The sequence below is a fragment of the Hesperophylax consimilis genome, chromosome 8, assembly GCF_061612785.1.
Source record: "Hesperophylax consimilis isolate HC1 chromosome 8, BYU_Hcon_1.0, whole genome shotgun sequence".
NCBI classification, from domain to species: Eukaryota; Metazoa; Arthropoda; class Insecta; order Trichoptera; family Limnephilidae; genus Hesperophylax; species Hesperophylax consimilis.
In genome coordinates, this window is record NC_142843.1 from 1,197,096 (window position 1) to 1,219,604 (window position 22,509).

The window sequence follows — 22,509 nt, forward strand, 5'->3', positions numbered from 1 at the left end:
AATTAACGCAAAAAAAACAGTTTATATACCATTCACAATAAATAAATTCAAAACTAACCCCAACATTCATATAATAATACACAACAAAAAATGTAACAAAGATGTTTGTAATGAATCATGTACCATACTAAACCAAACAACTGAAATAAAATACCTCGGTGTAATTGTAGACCAACATATGAAATGGAACAGACACATATGTGAACTTGTTAAACGCATTAGAAAATGTATCTATATATTCATTAGATTAAGAAATGTTCTCAAGATAAACAACCTGAAAAAAGTCTATTACGCACTAGTCCAATCATTACTTCAGTATGGAATCATTGGGTGGGGAGGTGCATATGAAAAATTCTTAAGCTCTGTTAAAGTGGTACAAAAACTAATTATCAAAGTAATTTTGAAAAAAAAACCAACTTTCTCTTCAGCATCATTGTTCAAAATTTTCGAAGTACCAAAAATTGAAGACCTCTATAAAAAAGATGCAATATTACAAATATATAAAGAAACTGTAGTAAAAAAACTTAAATTTAACTCATCCTTAAGGCATAATTTTAACATCCAAATTCCTCTATTTTCAACACAACAAATGCACAATAACTACATTTACAAAGGCATAATATATTTTAATAGTCTTCCCGAAGAAGTGAAAAAAATACCAGATTTTATTTTATTCAAAAAGAAGGTCAAATTTATCTTTAAAAAAAATTAATATCACCTATCAAATGTTATAACTTCAATTCATGTTTCAACCAAAATTAACGTCACAATCCTCTTTTAAGTTTATATTTATTGTACTGTAATAATGTTAATTACTGATCTAAACATGAAATAATTGTCAAATAACTCCTACGCCAAGCTCAAGAGCTAGCACTCTTCATTGGAGTAGAAATTCAACAACATATGTTTTACACTATTACTTATTTTTAACTTATTTTATGTACAATGTAACAATGTTATAAGTTAAACAATAAAAAAAAAAAAAAAAAAAAAAAAAAAAAAATATTAACTAGCTGACATGTAAATGATAGTGAAAACCCTATCAAACTCCGTTGCATAGTTTAGAAGAACTAAGCACACAAACAGACATCTGTGGATAATCCTTTGTTTTATACTATTTAGAGATTTCCCTGTAGAGTTGTGCGATGTCCTTTGTCTTATTAATGCCCACTTATTGTGAATAGCAGAAAAGGGACAGCAGTGTTTACTATGAATATTCAATATTCTAAGAGCGGATACATACATTGACATTGTTTATTACGCATTTGAATTAAGTCCTGAAGATTATCACATTCAGATAAACTATTTTATTAACCTTCAGTATTTTAATAAAATAATACAATATTCTGCTTGCCAAAACACATTCTATTTAACTGCCTTCAATGCACTTTGGCTTCAAACTCTGAATTGTGAAATAATCATTAATTGTTTTTATTTGTATCAAAGTTGATAACCCTTTACCTAGTTTTAGTAATTAGCCCTCGATATTAAATTAATTAAAAAAATAAGTACAGCGGAATCTTTTAAGAAATATTTTACCGTCACTTTTGCTTTGGAGTGTGCAACATGTATAATGTATAACCTCTGAAATAAGCGATGAGCGAAACGGTTAATAAGCCTTTCTTGGTATTCTATTAAGAATCTGCGGTGATGTGGCGACGTCCCACTAACTATTAATAGCGGTGCCAGTAACATAACAGCTCAGTGAAGAAGGTTTGCACTTTTCGTATTCTTTTAAGAGGGAATTGTTTATATCCTCGGATCTTACACAGACGCAGCGAGATTCAGTGGATCCTGTTGTATACATCATTCTAGGAACTCCTTCCCATTCCCTCTCGATTCCCCCGCTGAAATTCAAATAGACATACATAAAAACCCTTATCAAAGATAATAGACAGAAAATCTCAGGACAGGCGCTAAATGTCACTTTGTTGTAGTATAAGCAATAGTACCAACAATAATTTATCTATAAATTCTACACGGTGACCCTTTCAATAAATAGGTTCCATCTGACATCACGCGATAATGGGCTCTGAAGCAAACTACTTTAGAGTTCATTATTGCACATTGCCATGAAAATCTCTTAACACACTATGAGCGGGAACGGTATTTTTCCCGCGCGGCCGACTGGTGCTTATCGGCGGGACGGGTAAAAATACCCTTTACGCCGGCTCCACTTCAAAGGCGAGGAAGGAAAACTATTATTATTATTTCCCGTGACTATTTAATCTAAACGCTTGAAGACATTACAAACTACACACACATAACAAAAAAAAGATAAGCCGTTGTTTCTTTTATGTACACACATACTCTTGCAATAATTAGGCAATTTTATTGTGTTAAATTTCAAAGATTGTTTGTTAGTTGTACTGGGAATATGAGTACCTATTATATTCTTATGACGTGTTATAAATTCATTGGACCTCTCTTATGAGATAATCCCGAGGATGTTATTACAATAATCATTTCCTGAATGACTTTTCCCGGCACTCGTTACTTGTGAAGATAGAGTGGCGCTAATATACACGTGCTTTAGTTATGATATACAGAGTTACAAAACAGACGTGTTTTTTTAGTAGAATTTATTTAATTGATATTTTCTTTTACCCTTCAAAAATGTCTTCAGATAATAACGAAAGTCATGAGGAAATATTCGCCGATAATTTGTCTGCCCATTCTGGTGAAGATTTAGCTGAAGCGATATATTTTTGCGCTATTCGCGAAAAACACCCGCTATAGGCTAGAGTCTATTGTTTGAAGCGCCCGACTACAGTGTGTTAAGGACAGGCAGGCACTAAACTTCACTTTGTATCATTCTAGTGCAAGTACTACAAACAATATTGCATCTATAAATTATGCATGGTGGACCCCTTCTAATAATAAGGTTCCATCTGAAACAGTAACGTCATGCAAAATGGGCTCTGAAGAGAACTACTATTAATACTATTATAATTGACACAGGAGATTTTTTAAAATGACAAAAAAAGTTCAAGACAGCAACCTTCTGTCATCAGAATAAATCTCTTTTTACAGAAAAATGGCTGGTGTCAAGAGGCAGGGTCAGCCCTGTACAGGCGCAATTGGAGCAGTCCGCTCCAGGCGCCGACTTATCAAGGCGCTGATGATACCTAATACATCGCCTTTGAGGTTTTTTTTCGCTTTTACATTTTTAAAAGAAAAATGTAAAAGTTTTACTTATGACATTGTGGTAATTTTTTAATAATGACCATTTTATAGATGTCTCAACTTCACACCATAGATATATATTTTGTTATGTGAATACTTCACAAGAGTCTCAACTGCTCCCAAGCGTCTGGAGTTATTGAGACTATGGCATCCCCAATTTGAGGCTGAAGGTTGTGGGGAGGGAAAGGAGATGAGAAAGAGGAAGGTGAGGGAGTACCTGGCTTTTCAGATCTAGTCACCAAACACGGCAAAAGCCATTTCAAGTAACGTTTCAATTCTGAACGGTGTTCTTACACCAGGTCGATACTAAGAGTATCTTTCAACGTGCGCAAATAAATATATATTATTTTTAATGAAACAGTTTCAAAATTACCCCCAGGAATTTAAGGTTGACACGTCAGTAGTAGAAACTACGGACCGCCTAGCTATCGGTTGCACAGCCGCCCATTTTTGAATAGTAGCGAACAGCGCGACCCGAAGCGATCGGAGGCAGTCAACAGGGAAGATTGACGGGTGAACTCCAGACGACATTATGGATCGACATTTTGGAAACGTGTTAGCTAGCTAGATGTTGCTGGACATCGTGCTTTAATCATTATTAAATTTTGTGAGTTCAAATTCTTGAACTCACATGGCGCCCTTCATACGTAACAAGGGCAGTTCTTATAGTCTTATTTAATGTCACACAAATACGAAATAATGCTTTACAATAAATTCCAATTAACAAGTGTTTCCTGTGGAACCTTGCACGCGCTCTGAGATATTATTCAATCTTAATTATAGTCTCTTGTTCACATTATGTATATCATATTTAATATCTTAATTCTCGCAAATTTGTACACTTGCTAATAAATATTAGATTATGACATCATCCTTCTATTTTGATCTTACCCCACACATTGGTATTTAAGATATAGATAGATTTGGGACAAATGGTTAGATTATATATATAAATATTGCAATATCGCTTCTATGTGGTATTTAATTGTTACAAATAAAATTTACTTGCGCACGCTGGGATTTGAACCTGCAACCTTTGGATTGCTAGTCGAAAGCCCTACTCCTCAACCGCGGAGGCTGTCAAATATATACAGATAAAGTAAAGCTAAAACTGACAGGTTTTATAATTATGCTTTATGGCTTTCCGAGGGAATTGTCAAACTGTATGTAGTACGTAAACTCAGTATACCTTTTCTTGGTGCACCACACCCTACTGCCGAGGGTTGCGTCCCACTCCGCATTGCAAGGGGGATACCGGATGCTCTCCTGGTCCTTATTGAACTTCTGCTGAGCGGCTTCCCGCAGCTTGGACTCCACCATCATGTTGTAGGCGGTCGGTTCGCCACTAGATTTGTAATAACGGCCAATCAATTTACCTAAAATACATAATATTCCATTAATGTTCAGTCAAAATCTTCAATGGAAGTTTATTTAATTAAAAAACCAGAAACTTTTCTGTGCTTTTGTAGATCTACAAAAAGCATACGACCGAGCCGATAGGAAAAAGCTATGGAAGGTGTTGTCCAAGTATGGAGTGAATACAAATCTGACTCAGGCAATTGCGTCTCTATATGAGGGAAGCGTTGCATGTTTAGCGTAAACGGTGGTTTTACGGGGTGGTTTGATATCACAAAAGGCGTTAAACAAGGCTGCGTAATGTCACCGTGGTTATTCAATCTATACATGGATAATTGTATGCAAGAATTGAAAGAGGTGAGATTGGGCGCGAATTTGAATAATTTGAAAGTATGATACGGTGCTGATTGCTAGATCTACAGTCTCTCGTGTCTAGGATGAACGAAGTATGCATGAAGAATGAGTTAATGATGAATGTAAGTAAGTCTAAAGTAATGGTGTTTGAAAAAGAGAGTACGAAAACAGTGTGCAAATATAATTGTGAATGAGGAATACTTGGAGCAGGTGGATGAGTTTTTGTATTTAGGAAGTATGTTTACGAGAGATGGGAAGGCTGACAGAGATATTGAAAGAAGGGTAAATGCAGGTAATTCCGTTAATGGAGGACTGAACGCCGTTGGCGCTAACAAAAAATTTTCCAAAGAAGCGAAGTTAGCAGTCCACAACGGAGTGCTGGTACCTACCTTGATGTATGGAAGTGAGGCATGGAACTGGCAAAGAAAGGATGAAAGTAGATTAAATGCTGTTGAAATGAGATGTATGTGTGGTAAAACCGTGTTTGATCGTGTGAGGAATGTGGAGATCCGCAAAGAGTGCAAGACTGATGTGAATGAGTAAGATCAAGAAAGGGACGCTTAGATGGTTTGGGCATGTAGAACGAATGAGCGAAGATAGGAGTGTAAGGAGGATATATGATGCAAATGTGAATGGTAGCAGAAGTCGGGGACGCCCGAGGAAGACATGGCACGATCAAGTGAATCAGATACTCGAGTCGGGCCATGTCAAGAGTCAGAATAATAGAAGAGTATGTATGAGACGATGTATGAATGTGAATGAGGCAAGGAGTGTGTGCCAAGACCGAGTTGTTTGGCGGTCCGTCCTCTCTGCCTACCCCTGCGAGGAAACGGCGTGATGGTTAGTTTAGTTTAGTTTAGTTTTGATTTTATGCCCAGCTGAACTTTTACATAGATTGTAAGAACAGAATATACCTAATAATCTATTGAAAATTCTACAAGTTTTTAATACTTACTAATTTTATTGAGTATATAAACAATACAAAACAACAACCGGTATTGGTTCAGGCTGAACCGAAACCGACTATATCTATATATATTCAGGCTGAACCTTCCTCAGGGCTGTACAAATACATACTCCTTCAAGGTTCAGGCTGAACCGAAACTGGCTGGTGTTTTGAAACGTTGTTTTCAAACATTTTTGTTTTTCAATATTATAATTGTCTAACCACAAAGTGATTGCTACCTGCGAAAGTTTAAAACTGATAAACTAAGTATTGTCACCTTTGAGGCAAAATCACCAAACCACAACACACATTTTAGAGATACTGAATATTTGAAAGCTAATATATGTTACATAAACTTTACACCAAGGAGTTTGTCTACCTCGGGAGCAAAATAACATGGGACGGTCGGTCTAAGAGCGAGGTCGACAGCCGTATACATCAGGCTAGGCTTGCATTCAATAAAAGGTCGAAAATAATAGAATCCAATAATATAGACCTAAAACTGAGAATACTCCTCATCAAGACCTATGTATGGAGTATCTTGATGTACGGCTGCGAAACATGGTGCCTATCCGAAAGAGATAAACGGAGACTAGAGGCTTTTGAGATGTGGTCCTATAGAAGACTGTTATGAATTTCCTGGAGAGACCATATTACAAATGAGGAGGTTCTCCAAAGAATCGAAGGAGGAAGGCACCTGCTCAGGACCTTGTCCGAAAGGCGTGCAAGATGGATCGGCCATGTTATACGACAAGAAGGCCTCTTGCATGTCATAATGGAGGGTATGACCGAGGGGACCAACTCTAGGGGACGCCCACGCCGAGAGTACCTGGAGGACCTGCTGGTGGACGTGCGCTGCTCATCATATGCACAAGTCAAAAGAGCCGCACAAGACAGGGAAGAATGGAAGAGGAGATTAGATAAAATTGCTGCAAACCAATCCCAGGATTGAAACCAGAGAGAGAGAAACTTTACAATACGGTTTAAAGTTTATGTAACGGAAGTTTTACAGAAGGATATATTACCCAAAGGGCGCTTTACAGAGCTATATAATAAACTATAAATATTTAGATTTATTGATACATTATTAGTAACCATTTGTTTTTTATGAATTGCAATTTTCACAACATAAAAACTACTGTGTATACATATTATCATAATTAGTTGAAAGCTTACATAAATACCAAAGCAAAAATGTATCAGATTGTGTTGGATAAGTTCTCCTATCAGGATAGAGAAAAAGCTCCTTTGTTGAAGGAAAAATTCTTGATTTTGAGATTATGAGTATTTTGGACAAACGGCCTTTCTTGTTCCACCACAAAATTTGCAATTTAAAAAATATTAATATTCTTTCTTACCAATGTAAATATATTTGTTTTCATAGACATTGGCCCAGTTTTGGAGGTCCAACAAATCCGAGGGCTCCAGCAACAGAACATCATCCAGATCCTTCCCCGTATCGCTAAACTCTCCCGTTATGAAAGCTTTTGAAGCGTCCCGCCCTGTTGAAAATTATTATTATTACTTATGTACATAATATGGGCAGTGATTTAATATAGATCCTCTTTTAACCTTTCCCTTACTGTGCTAAAAAAATACACGCGTTACGGTGCTGTGTGCATCTCAAAATAAGCGATTTAATATCGGAAAAATATGAATATTCATAGCTAATCGATTATGTTTATTATATTTTATATCAAAAGTGATATTAATTGTAATTTAATTGCTGAAAACATGAAAAAACCATCGGCAGATGCTAAAGAAACGTGCGAGAGGTCTACATCTAACGACGGTTCGCGGCCAACTGGCTAGCGGCGCGGCTGGCGGCTGGCACAGACACAGCTGTGCGGTCGTAGGTATCGATGGTCTAAATCAAAACTACAACTGCAGAAGTGTGGATGTCTCATGTTCCCGCATAGCGAATTAACGCGGGACATCAATAGCGTGTCATTTCCTCGCACACTCTTCGCGTATTTAGTATCACACGGTTGATTGTATTGGTGTATTTGTTCCCGATTTTTAACAAAAAACTCTGATTTTTAATTGAATTTGAAAACTATGTAATATATTATTTTTTCAGTGCATAAATGTATAACGGAGGAATACCTTAAATCTGAACCCAGAATTTATTATATTTATAGAGTTATTAAAGTTATCAGAAGAAATGTGTAGTAAATACACACCACAGATGAGGAAAGGTTAACGATATTCATAATTGATAGTCTTTTTTTCCAAAATGTTAATTTAGGGTTTATTTTTTGTTCTGAAAGCATTTTCGTTTTAATTTTCATTACCAATAAAGGTTACAATAAATTGTATTCATTATTTTTATAGTAGAATGAGTAAAACCTCAAATTGTAACATTTAATTATTGAAGCCAGTATAAATTACTCTCGATCAAAAACTGTGAAACAGAAAAGACAGATTCAATCGCTTTGGAGAATTCCCAGTTTTTCACATTTTCAATAGTAGACGGGTTCAACTGCACGGAATATAGTTACAAGAAGGCTAAATTAATATACTTCAATAATATTACTGACTAAGCTCAGCATAATACTATTCATCTGCATTGAATTTCTATATAACTAATAGCTAATTTTACTTCTCGATTACTGTTCTACTAAACTATTATGTATTTCAAATGTTTGTAAAAGCCCGTATGGACATAGAATATATAAATAAATATTGTCTTCAGTGATTAAGTGTTACAATTTTAATTTTAAAGGTATTTTACTTGATTATATCCAGATTTACCCTTCGCTTCCAAAACTTTAATTAAGTTTTTCTCAAAACTTCAAATTTGAACATAACTGTTTTTAGAAGAATACTGAAAATTTATGAGCATTGTAAAGCAAACTTCTTTTTACGACTGAAGACCATTCTCACGGCATTATCTCAAACTGCACACATTCTGATAAAGTTAGCAGCAATACCAAGTGCCTGTAAATACGTTGGAGGTTCAATCTTCTAATAAACTGGACATCATTTAAAGTCTCTCATGGTCCAGTCCAACGTCTCTTTAGAGAGAGAGTATGAGCCACTTTACAACGATATGTACATTTTGTACATGACTGACTCCGTGTTCTGAATTTCATTTCAAAATTGTATAACAATTATTCGGTAAATATTTACCTACGACTACCGTTTTTACTACTACAAAAAATTGCCCCTTTAATAACGCCTGCTCGCGTCCCCTTTAGAGTTATATCCCAGTTTTCAAGTAGTTTGTGGGCTACGCTAGGTTTGTATAGACTGGTTTGTGATTTAATTCTACCTAATCCAACCTAACCTAACATGTACGGAATATTTTCTCAAACGGTAGTCGTAGGTAAATAATTACCCAATTATTAATTTGGCCGTAAAGAAAGCTTCTGCATAGTGAAGAGTTAATTACCAATGAAAATGTGGTAGTTTGATGATGGGCCGTAGTGCTTCTTTCCTTCCGTCACATCGTACACCTTCCCTAATACCGACAAAAACAATAGATCTGAATCCACGCCATTATATCGTCTTAATTCATCAACCGTTAACAACCTCTCTTTAAGTACATTAGATTTCGGTAAGTACACTTCTTTAATACTATTATAATGAAAAAGTATTTGTTCTTGATAATAATATGCTCCAATCGCCAGTAAAGTGGTAGCCAAGGAACAGATCTTTATACCCATATTTTAAAATCTTTTTAACCCCCTTCTTACAGATATATATATATAAAAAAATAACCAAAATATAAAGAGGCCAACCAAAAAATATACGGAAAAAATGATCGTATGGATTCATTTGACGTTTCAGTTGACAGCTGTTTTGTATTCTCTATTTGATTGCCCATTTCTGTGGTTAATTATGAAAAGGCTAATTAATTTATTGCAGATGTGGGAAAGTAAAAAATATTGTAAATCAAATGACCAATTTTTTTATCTAAAAAATAAACTTTTTTCTCAAAGAAAAAAATTATTATTTATTGGAGTATGGTTGTATTCACGTTACGATATTGAATTATTTTTAGGAGATTGGAGGAACGATTGATCTGAATGGGCCTGAATAACTACCTCGAATATCAAATCACGAATTATTTTTAATAGCAGATAAATAATGTATCTAAAAATATTGATAATTATAGAGTGTTCCAGTGAGTTTTCATTCTGCGAAAGTGATAAGATTGAAAAGATGACATGAGTGAAAAATAAAATTAAAATTTCAATTCGTATTTTGTTCGTTAAGTCATATTTTTTACTCTTACTATTATTTATTTACGGCTTTATCTATTTTTTATATTTGTTACGGACCAGTTTTCCTGGGTAGAATTCGTTTCTAAAATGACAACAGTAGTAATTATTGTCAAGAGTTTTGAAGTAAATTATTAGTTTCTGAGGAAACATTTTTTTTTACCATTTGCTGTTTTTATTTTATGTAATTTTATTATGTTTGTGACTCTGCATTATATAATGTATTTCATTGTACCAACCTTGCGAACCTTCGGAAATAAGATTATTATTATTATAAAATTGGTTTCTCTAATAAATTAACTGGTGGTCAGAAGTGACCAATTTCACAAGTACACAGAAAAGTGGCAAGTGAAAAAAATATTTTCATAAATTAAAAATATATTGTCTATTACCCACAATGTTGTTCAGTTTCGCCCCCAGTGAGATGCCAGCGACGATTTGCTCACTAGCCTTATAAAGTTGGGCTGATGCTCCGAAGGCGGAAGTCGGCCTAGTAGCAACACGACGTGTTATTTTTCGTGTGACGGGAGGCTGTATTGGGTATCTGCTATTGAAATTCATCATTTGTCGTTAATTCAAAATATCACAAAATGGCGAAATTAGTAGATATATATCGTTCCGAAAAGGATCCTGTCATAAAACAGCGGCAATTCCCGCTTATCGTCGATGATAATCTTACAGTAAGTGAATTAGTAATGCACTTTGACATTCGTCGCTTTACCGATATTTTGTAGCTTTATCTTCAAATGCAACGATTATAGTTCTTTGTAATTCTTTTTTAACTGAACTTTCGAACGTAAGGTTGTACAAGAGGTTCCGATCGCCGAAATCAACACTTTTTTGAGTGGCCCATTTCCACCACACTCATGTTATAACACTGAAATATTTTCTATTAAAATTTATAAAATACGGTAAGCATCAGTCCTTCTGAAAAGTAATCACAATTTGCGCGATTGTTTTAGATGGTAATGGACCTCAACACGATGGGCCTGGTGTGCGACAACGCCGATGTCAAGGGCCGAGAGTTGGAAGATTTCATTAGAAAGTATAATATTCTCAGTCCTGAAGAAATTAAGGAATCATTCCAAGTTACGTGTGAAGATCTTCTCTTCATCCTGGGTCAGACCGTCCCATGCGTCGGCTGCCGAAGAAGGTAATCGAATATGCATTTTTAATTTTGACATTCTATACCAACAGAAGGTAGGCATTTTTTAGATCCAATCGTCATAAATTTAGTTGTTTATTATGTTATTTAGACGAAGAAAATGCTTCAGATTTAACGGTTTATCTAAATTTCAATTAGTCATTGTAAATGTTGCATTCTGAAAAACGCAAGGTTTGACATGAGTCACATGTTGTGATTTGTTTTTGCTAAGAGCTTATCCTTGAATTTTTAATTATTGAATACCGCAAATCGATGTTATCTACATGTTTAAGGTTGTAACCAACAAACGTATTATTTTGTTTATAATAAATATTTTGCTTTCTTTATGGATTTTTTGCTTGACATTGTGATAAAATCGTTCTTTGGCAGGTTGGTGACCAGCCCATTGTTTTGGTTTGTTTATTTCTATAATATTATTGTTATTAAACAAGTCCTGTTCTAATTTAAGTTGATTACTCAACAATTTAAAAAAAAAATATATATTGAGGTTAATTTTGTCTACAATATTGATTTTTAGTTAAATAAATAGATTTTCTAAATTGAATGATGACAACCAAATATCAATGATACAGTTTCTACATACACGGTGCTTAGCCACGGGATTTACAATTATTTTTTGTTTGTCTTTGACACAATACAAAAGTTCTTCTGTCCAGGTCCTGCATTCTCTCAACTCATGTTAGGCATGTGTCCTGAAAGGGGAAATAATTCGTGGTCTCCTGGTCATTTAGATCTAGTCGCAAAACGCTTTCAGCTGAAGGTTGACTATTCAGGTATTTTTACTTGAATGTACCTACATGCATTTCTACCGTACCTCCTATCTATGGTTAAAACTAACTGTCCCAAAGAGATTTATTGTAACACATTGTTATGGTGGAATGCGCGCTATATATTCAATCTATGTACTGATACAAATGTGTCTATAACCTTAAAAAATATCTTCACAGCTTTTTAGGATATGTTGATCGATAAGTAAGCTATTAATGAATATATTAAGAACACTGGAGAAATACTTTTTTTTAAATTCAATGAACCCACTTGTTTAGACAGACTTGAACAATTTACTTAAACAAACAAAATGTGTTTTCTATCTAAATTGTTAACACGGGTAAACTGTTGTCAGCAGTAGATACATTTTAATATATTCAAACTTACAATAATGTAATTAATTTATCAATTATCCCTTACAAGTCAATTTAAAATCCCGGACTCTGACATTACTAAACGCACATTAAAGGGAATTAAATGTTTAACTTTCTCCAAGTTAATTTTGTATTTAGGTTAATGAACCATGTTGAAGTGTCAATCCCAAAAGTCAAATAGTATGAAGGTTTTACTTGAAAAAACATATGGTGACCTGATAAAACAGGACATGACAAAATAATAGATTAGGTTTTTTGCAACTTTTCTTCAGTGTTCTGTTTTGCCATGGAAACAAAACATATTAATTTTACTTTAGTTTCTTTATGAAAATGACTAGTAGCATTACTATGTTTTGTCTGGTTTATATAAGTTCTTAACTAGGATAGTTGCCTGATTCAGATGACTGGTTTGCCCGGTATTTTATCTATGGTTTTTAAGAAAACATGTGGGAAGTGATCGAACTATAGACTTGACTAAGGAAAGGACATTAGGATGGCTGAGCCTTTCAACGCGGTGGCTTCAATTAGTATGTGGGCAATGCGACCGTCTGTAGATGCCTTAACCTGTCAAAGGCCGGAGCATAAAACAGAAAAGTATTAGTGGAACCCATAGACATATGAATATTAGTAGACCTGCCCTAAGTGATTAAAAGCGTATTATTCCCCACTCCCCATACCGGTTCCATTGGAGCCGGCTGGGCTCGCGTATGGCTTCCCGTGAATCTTGAGAATGTGACGTCATCATTCTTGTTTGAACTAGCGTCGAGCTATGGTCGAGGCATTTTACGAAATAACACGGCAAAATGGTTGCTTGTGATATGAAAACTTGTAAAAATAGATGTGAAAAAGAGAATAAACCCAATTGTCGTATTACATTCCATAAGTAAGCATTATTTTACTTTATTTTAAGCTTATTCACACCGTATTATATGGATCAGTTTTAGAAACATATACTATCACATCACAATGTAGCGATTCTCAAGTGTGCTCATCGTTGTTTACTGGGGTAAGTAAATTATGAAACATTTGTAAAAGTGTCTTAACTAAATACTCTGCAACTAACTACGACTCTGAAAATAGAAGAAATTTACTTTGACGAATTTGGACTTCGCAAATTAGTTCATAACGTAGCGAGTAATTTGCGCTCCCATGTAAAAAAGTCTATTCATTCAAAAGCAAATTTTACTTTTGAGAACTAAATGGTGATATTATAATGCGAGATGCCTATATCCTGTCAGATTGATTTATTGACGAATCACAGTCAGCTTTACCCCCTTCGTTCTTCAACAGTTGATTTTACCCCTCACCTTTAATTTCTAGTCTATATATTCTTATGTCTGTGGTGGAACCTAAATTTTTACTAGCCCAAACAATGCTGATTTAGTTATCATACATTTTTCGAAGCATTAAGAATCATATTTGAATGTTATCCAGAGACCCATCAATGTTACACAGGTTAAAGAACTAAATAGGTTGTTTATCTGAAACAGTAGGTAATTGCTCAATGCCTCGATAAGGGGTAGGCACTGAGAGAATAATGGGGAAAAGAAATAGTCCCGGTATTAGCACACATACTTCAAAGATAACCATAGTTATAAGAAATTAGGTTAAGATAGTTTTTTCTAGTGCATATTGTATTGACTGCTTATTGACACGGACATTCCGATCAGCTATTGTTCAATGTTTCAATTATCACAATGTCTGATTTTAGTAGACGTGAAATGAATTAAGAACTTTTTCTTGTAGAGGACAAACTCTCCACACAACATCCCCAAATGACAGGTGATAGGCCCTGGGGAATTTTTTTTCCTCAGGACCTCCTGTATGGAGCTAATGTTTAAAAAAAAACAGTTTTAGAAGTCAATATGGCCATAAATGTATGTGTATGTTGGTAGATAAATGTGCAATATTTAACTACCTTTTAATCTGGTGGATAGATATTAAATGTTGCCTTTGCAAAATAACAACTGGGGATACTTTTAAAAACATTTATACTTAAATAGTAAACATGATCGTAAATACATTTTAGGTTATTTTTGGTCATGTTCAGTGAGTGGAATAAAATAGGTTGGTCATTGAAAAATGATGAAGTCAGAACCAAAAATACCAATTTTATAAGTCATTAACCCCTCCGACTTTTCGCGAACTTGAAGCTAAAATGTCTTTATCGAAATGTCAATTTCACGAAAACGTTGTGTTATTACCGCCTCACAATCAAAGCTCTATAAATGAAACATTACTGAACGGAGCCGAATAGTAAAAACTGTTTTAGAAAGGTTACAAAATAGGCTTTCAAATTGTTGTATCATAAATAAATATTAACATTTATAAATATTTAAATTTAGAATGGAAACATGAAAAAATTGTAAAAATGACTCACCTGTAATGTTTTATGTAAAAACGATACTAAAATCACGGATAATGTACAAAAAAAACACTTATTTCATCGTACAAATGTACAATAAACAATTCTGTCACTTCACTTTTTGACCATTTCATACAAAATATATTTTTAAAAAAATAATTAAACTTGCGAGGCGGGTCGGCACGTCAAACGGCTTTCTTGGCGTCGTTTTACGATTTGGCGGGTAAAATTTGCTTCCACTGAGTAGGTCTTTTTACGGGTTTCTATGGATAACTTTGAATAGAGATGTGAAGCTTCATTCAATACGAATATTCTACTTTTTGTTTTAGGGATGTCACTAGAAGAATAACGGAGTTATGACGATTTTTGTGGAAACACACGCGTTGGCGTGTAAACACGCTTATTGTACTTGACTGCTATCGTTATTTTATCGTGTATATCTGCTTACGTTGCTGACCGGTTAACATTCATTTTTAATAATTGTTTATCTTAACCCTCTAATGCACATGGTTGGGTGATTTATTTACCAAAAGTAAAAATGAATATGCCGTTAAAATATGTTTATTTGAAGAATTTACCAGTACATATCTGTAGAGTGAAGCTTACTTATGAGTGGTGCCATGCATTGAACTGAAATTAGCGCCATTTGAAGTCCGCTTCAAGGTGGTGAAATGCATTGGAATATGTGTAGGCCATAACCTCTAAAATGCAAAATCTAATTTGCGCAATGATCTGATTGGTTTCAGTGTGGAGAGACTCTTCTGCCAACTAATGGAGTCGGGCCACAGCACGCTGGATCCACTGGTGGTCACCCCCGAGGGGATACTGACGGTCAAACAAGATAAACTCCTCAAGCCCCAAGCCCTCTGTACACTGCTGCACGGTCACAGGTAACAACACATTATACACACACACATAGTTCATTACTACTCACTCTCACAGAAATCAAGACTATCTTCAGGTGCACTGCTGTGTGCAGTGCATAGAGTTAGGTTTTACAAGTTTTGAACGCATTTCAATATTGTCCATGAAAATTCCCAAGTAAAACGTTGACATTGTAGATGCCTGTGAATTTTTCAAATATAATTTTTAATGTTATGTTAGGCTTTGAGATATTTACAAAATATTAGCCGTCTTCTAAGGGTTAAGGACTACACAGTGTCTGTGGATTGAAGACATTGGCAATATACGCTGGATTCGCTCAATTGTCCCTCCATGAATGTCTGTAGGGCTGTAGTACTCCAGATGTCAGAACAGTTTTCGATAGGTATTATCATAAGTAAAATCCTTCTTTCACAGGAATACTCCTGATGTTGTGTATTCACATCGCAAATAACTTGTTGCCCACTTGTTGTACATGCTGCTACTGAAACCACAGACCTGCGACGCCACCACCTCTCGAAACGTCAAAACAAGCTTTCATAATCTCACTCATAACTACTTGTTCCGAGCATTGATCTAAAGTACATGCAAAATGTCTGAAACGAGTGACAATGACTATCATTTTTATTAATTGCTAAGCCATGTTTAAAATCTCGACAATGTGAGTGGTAATGACTTCGACCTGCTGGTCGCGGGAGACTGGTTTACAAAACGTTTGAAAAGTGTTCCTATGTACAAACCTCCGTGCAGATGTATGACGGTAGTCACCAAGATACTTGAATCGTCGAGTGTTGTATACTTGCATATCCCTGTGGAAGAAGGGATATTCCTAAAAGCCCAGCTACACTACTCGCGAAGTTGATCGAAGTTGATTGAATACGATAGTGTGGGCACGAACTTCACTTCGCTTCGGGCAACTTCGCTTCGCTTCGCCCGACTTCCGATTGTTGTCGGTAAATGCGCCCGAGTCAAAGGACTCGAAGCGTTACTCGCGAAGTTGCACGAGTGTGTGGGCACGCACTTCGAACTTCGGCTAACTTCGTCGAGGACTTCGTCGAAGCGTCGAAGCGAGTAGTGTAGCTGACACTTAACACTCTTGCCCACTTCACAAAGTCGTCTGACCGAGTGGAAATATAGTATCCCTGATTGTATGCTGTACAGACAGGGCAGCTCTTGATAGTTGTCACATAAATAAAATAATAACATACAACTTATGTTGTTGGAATGCTTTTTAATCTCTGAGGTATAGAGAGAAGCGTAAAATGTGTTGGAAATTATCCTTACAACATTTTCGCTGCAAAAGTGAAAACATTGGTCAATTTTATTCTCTGCCTGTCTGACTGTATATTTTGACTTTCAGTTCTCAATTACAATGTCTCGTGGAAAACCAGCCCAGATCTAAAAAAAGCCGTCGTTGTGTTCTTCACTCCCTCGAGTCCAGCCGTTCCCGGATCATGAGCGGCTCGTGGAGAGACGTGTGGGACTGCATGCAGGCACAGTGCCGCGAGGAGGTCACCTTCATCAACTTCCAAACTTTACAAGAAACACTTGATAATTATTTAAGGAAACATCGCTTCTGCGGAGAGTGTAGAACTAAGGTAATATACTGTTTTATTAACACATTTCTGGCAGCTATTTTTTTGCGCTACACTGTCTCCAGGCGAAAATAAAGGTCCCGCGCGAATTTCTTTAATTTGTTTTAAACCGCTATATCTTCAAAAATAATTCACATATTTTTATAAAAAATATTACTTAGTAGCTCAGCTTACCCAAGCTATAATAAGTAATAATGTATAATAAAGTACTAAGCAAAAATCGAATACATATTTGAAATGCAACTCAATTAATCTTGTAATATGCTTATTTACACACATCTGTCCTGATGATGGACACTGTAACGTTGTCCGAAACGTTGGCTAAAGAAGTTAGCGCAACACGGCATAACACCCCAAACACAAATAACAAAAATGTTTATTACGGTCCGCCTATCGGTATTTGCCCATACAGTAAAACCCCGATAATTCTAAAAAACCCCTAATTCTCCAAATTTTCGCCAAAAAAATATCAGGTTTATTAATTCGAAATTTGTTAATTTGTAATTCAATTTTTGCGAAAATAAAATCTCGTAAACCATAATCTAAAAGACAGACGTTGCGGTAAAACGCCGAAAAATGTATTTTTACATGGTTATTCATCGTCCTAATTAGTATTTTGTAAATTTGAATCTATTTACACCGGAATATCTTATTTATTTAGAATATCCGAGTTTTAGAAGGGCAGAGAAAATTCGTTTTACACGGAAATATGTCATAGTTTTACGAATTTACACCAAATATCTGAATTTAAAGGGTCGGCCGTGAAATTTCGATTTATGCGGAAATATATCTTATTTTTACTAAATTTACTTCGAATATCTGAGTTAAAAGATCCGGCGCGACGGAAATCGGCCGCAAAATTTCGATTTACGCCTAAATATATCGTATTTTTACGAATATCTGAATTTTAAGGTAGGCCGCGACTGATATCGGCCGCGAAATTACGATTGACGCGTAAATATATCGTATTTTTACGAATTTATTTCAAATATCAGAATTTACAGGCGACGGTAAACAGCTGCGAAAATTTGATTTACGCGAAAATCTGTTATTTTTACGAATTTACTTAAAATAACTGAACTTGAAGGGCCGACTGTGGCGGTTATCGGCGGCGAAAATTCGATTATTACATATTACAGGGGAATAATTTGTATTTATACGAATTTACTTCAAAGATTACTACCTGAATTTAAAGGGGCGGCCGAGGAACTCGAAGTTCGACGTCTTTTTTTTTTTTTATAAAATTTGGAATTATTCATTAATTTGATTTTTGATGTCCCCGGATTTCAAATTAACGAGGCTTTACTGTACCTGCTTTCTTTAAATACGCCCAACATCTCTCACTCGCTTGCAGATAGGAGTTGAGTGGGGCAGAACAGAGATTAAAACCCTCATTCCAGAAATTGAATTAATGACAGAATATGTTATAATTATATACATATAGTTGGGACCTTTACAAAGAGATTGGTATATAATATTCATAAAAAAACATTGAATAATTCCGTCTTTTCTGCCATTGAAATGAGGCCGGCGCAAAAGGTAGAACTACCCCTTCCCGGCGTTTAGCATCAATCGACCGAACGGGTAGAACTACCTTTCCCGGCCGAAGGGTGTTAATGGGACCTCTAAAAATATTTGCTTAATTTGTGATCTGATATTAGTGACACATGATAAGTTCTTTTTTCCTTGTCACCTCCATTGTTTAATTTGTATCCAACATAATATTATTATTTGTTGTTAAAGCCAGCTGATATTAGTGCATCACCCTCATTGGGCAATCATTTTCTTGATGCAACAATCGGTTAAATGAATGTGGATTTGTTCCAGGTTGTTCGAGCATATCAGTTGCTTGTGGAAGAGAAGGAACCACAAAAAGAAAAGGGATATGTGGGAGCCCTGTATGCTGGAATCCGCCGCTGCCTGTTTGATAAACATCTGCACCTGCCTGCCGAAACTGATTACATTAAGAACCTCATCATGAAAGCCGAGCCTGAACTGCTGGGAAGCCACCGTGAGAGGCACGCTAAAACATTAGAAATAGCCCAAGAGGAAGTACTCATCTGTCTGGGAATCTGCCTGTACGAGAGGCTGCACCGGATATCCCTTCGTCTTAAGGAAGAAGAAGGCACGTGTCAGGTTCTGGCCGCTGTGGCCGTGGACGCCCTTCACCGCAAATTCGAAACGGCCGTGGAACGCAAATACGGCGTCACAAAGCTCCAACTACTTTATGAAGAAATAACGAAAGAAGAAGCGGCCAAACAGCAACGAAAAGAACAAAAGAAACTTCGCAGGCGCAAGAAGAAGGACCGCAGAACGGAAGAGGACAAGTGTGACGATGTGGACAACGAAGAGTGTGCGGAAACAGAGGCTTGCCATTGTGACGACTGTTTTGCAGATAAGAAAGTTTTGTCAAATGAAGTTATTTCAATAGTCAACAATAACAAAGGTTGCCTGCAGTTCAGCGAGGTGCTGGGTGCGGGGTCTTGTCATTCCTGTGACAGCGTGCAAGGGTCAAATACCATTTCAAAAAGACTGGTGCAAGGAAGCTGGTCCTCCAGCGAACATTCCCAAGACTGTGGCTACTCTTCGGAGAACAACAACGGCTGCTGTGACACGGTGTCAGGCTCGTCCAGTCTCCCGAGCTCCCCCGAGGGCTCGGAGGTGGCATGCTCCGACGGCTGCTGCAACCACGAGAGAGCCGACAGCCTGGGAGATTCAGTCGTTACGGGCTGTAACAAAAAAGACAAATTCGCCAATTCTGGGTTCACATTATCGCTTCAAGAGATGTTGCTTGTAAGTATCTCACAAGTTTTGCGTTGGTCGTGTGTTATTCTATACAACCAATTATAAATTACGTGTACTTTCAGGAATCGGATGAAGAGCACGACTGTATTCCAATTGAAGATGTGATGGAGTTTAAATCCAGACACAACATAACAGAAAGGCGTCAGGAACTGCGACAGAGTCTCCGCAACAAGTTTGCTGAGCTTTGTTGCAATGCTCCGCCCAAAGGCAATCAGCCCAACGCCAATGCGGTCAACTTGAATATTTAAATATTGTATTTCCGTAGATATTTCCAACAGAGAAATGTGAACATAATAGAAGTTGCGCTATTTTGCCGACTAATTGTTACAAAATTAATGTTTAGATTGCAATTTCTCTTACAGAAAGTTGTTGACATGATATCCTTAGGGCTTCAATGCTTTCCTTTGCCCACTTTACAATTAAAGTATTGAAATATTATTATGGTCACCTGGTTTTTTATGTTATAACTTTTATAATTTTACAATATTATTTGTTAAATAATTTGGTGCGATAATTAATTGGTAATATTGTTACTTTTTTAGGGTGTTCGCTACCCAGTATTCCAATGCAAAGAATTTATGTATGTTCCAATTCTCATGTTTGTAACCAATTATTAAATATATTATTCCATAATATTCCACCACTCTTGTCTTTTTAATTAACTATAGATGTAATAAATAATCATTGCCCGAGACGATAATAAAACAATCTTTATTTGTGTGTACATATTCATTTTATAGAGCTGCCAAACACAGGGTGGCGTTTGTTCCCCCAAATCCAAAAGAATTCTTTAAAGCTACTCTTCTTGAAGTTGTTTCCCAAGTTTGCTTTTCATTGGGGATATAATTTAGTGGCATCACATCGCATTCTGTCATGTTGATGGTAGGCGGCAATATTCCGTGGTGGCAAGCTAACACAGTAAATGCTGTCTCTAAGTTTCCTGCTGCCCCGAGCAGGTGTCCGTGGGCCCCTTTTGTGGAAGAAACTCCTTGAAGATTCTCGGAACCCGCCATCAGCGTTGCTATGGCTCTAGATTCAATAGTATCACCGAGTGGAGTGGATGTTGCATGGGCATTTATGTAGCCAATATCGCTGGACTTGACATTGGCTTCATTCAAAGCCCTGGACATAGACAAGATAGCGCCGGAGCCATCTTCCCTCGGCGAAGTAATGTGAGAAGCGTCGCCGGAAAGGCCATAGCCTAAAATTTCACAATAAATATTGACTCCTCTTTTGATGGCGTGTTCATACTCCTCCAAAATTAAAACAGCCGAACCTTCTCCCATGACAAAGCCGTCCCTTGACTTATCAAAAGGCCTTGATGATTCTTTAGGTCTTTCGTTGAAGGATGTGCTCAAGGCTCGAAGTCTGCAGAAACCGGCTATGGACAGAGGACTGATGCACGCCTCTGCCGCTCCACAGACCATGACGTCTGCATCGTTATGTTTAATAAATCGGAATCCATCTCCGATCGAATGTGCTCCTGTTGCGCAAGCGGTTGATACTGAATGGTTGGGCCCTCTAAAGCCATATTTTATACTTATTTGTCCGGCAGCCATATTCGGTAAAATTCTGGGAACAAAGTAAGGGCTAACTTTGTTATAGCCGAGGTTGAGTGAATCATTGGTACTGCACACGTCTTGTAAGTCGATCATCCCCATTCCAAATGTAACACCTGTTTTCTCCCGTAACCTTTCATCTTCTGGTTTCCACTTGGCATCGGTCAATGCCTCCTCCGCAGCAATGAGAGCTAAGGAAGACGCTGGTGCCATCGTTTTTAAAGCGCTCTTGTTAAAATGTTTAGTTACATCAAATTGACCTTCACCCTCTCCTCTTGAAATAATACCGGCAACTCTGCATGGCAATGCTTTATACTGGTCACCCGCTAAGTTCTCTATTCCACAAACTCCTTCTATCACATTTCTCCAAGCAGTAGCTGTCGAATATCCTATAGGGCATATTATACCAATTCCTGTCACAACGACTCTTCTAGAAGAATATTCACGATTATGACAACTACGTGCAGCGACCGCAGTGCAACCTGAAACAGCAGATTTGACTCCTTTTCCTTGCCAAAGGATAAACTGGTTTGTTTTCAGCATAATTATTAAGAGATTTCGCTTAGGTTATAAAACTTTGTGTCCTTTAATTTTGTAAAAAATTACAAATACCACATGAGCAAAACGATAAACTTTAAATTATTTCGACATTCACACCCAAAATATTATTCAAGCATAACCTCCATATTTTGACAATTATGTCAAACTTCACCATAGATATATCCCCTGACAGCACCATAAACATAAATAAACCACTCATTGCTGAGCACTGTCAAACTTTTCAGTGTTGCTAGTAATAACTCTTTCTTTGAACCAATCTGTTACAACTCTACTTGAGGGAAGTTAATAATTAATATTATTCATGTAAAAGATAAGGAAGAACGAGAAAAAAAAAGAAGTTACTTAGTAACAAAACGCTCTTAAAAAT

At 36.4% G+C, this 22,509-nt stretch overlaps 3 protein-coding genes across 3 annotated transcripts; 1 reads left to right on the forward strand and 2 right to left on the reverse strand.

The window, feature by feature from the left end:
* Positions 1-1,000: 1,000 nt before the first annotated feature.
* Positions 1,001-9,626, reverse strand: LOC149421370 (neuferricin). Its single transcript, XM_089634360.1, has 4 exons — positions 9,237-9,626; positions 7,201-7,344; positions 4,376-4,562; positions 1,001-1,847 (listed from the first exon to the last, which is right to left on the reverse strand). Exons 1-4 carry the CDS (start codon positions 9,508-9,510, stop codon positions 1,667-1,669), a joined length of 786 nt encoding a protein of 261 aa, XP_089490486.1. The 5' UTR covers positions 9,511-9,626; the 3' UTR covers positions 1,001-1,666.
* Positions 9,627-10,548: 922 nt separating this feature from the next.
* Positions 10,549-20,709, forward strand: LOC149421371 (gametogenetin-binding protein 2-like). Its single transcript, XM_089634734.1, has 6 exons — positions 10,549-10,748; positions 11,031-11,221; positions 15,487-15,630; positions 16,983-17,220; positions 19,045-20,010; positions 20,085-20,709. Exons 1-6 carry the CDS (start codon positions 10,659-10,661, stop codon positions 20,268-20,270), a joined length of 1,815 nt encoding a protein of 604 aa, XP_089490860.1. The 5' UTR covers positions 10,549-10,658; the 3' UTR covers positions 20,271-20,709.
* An 11-nt stretch (positions 20,710-20,720) lies between these two features.
* On the reverse strand, positions 20,721-22,309 carry LOC149421372 (3-oxoacyl-[acyl-carrier-protein] synthase, mitochondrial). The gene has a single exon (XM_089634735.1). The coding sequence runs from the start codon at positions 22,122-22,124 to the stop codon at positions 20,757-20,759; it is 1,368 nt and encodes a 455-aa protein (XP_089490861.1). The 5' UTR covers positions 22,125-22,309; the 3' UTR covers positions 20,721-20,756.
* Positions 22,310-22,509: the final 200 nt, after the last annotated feature.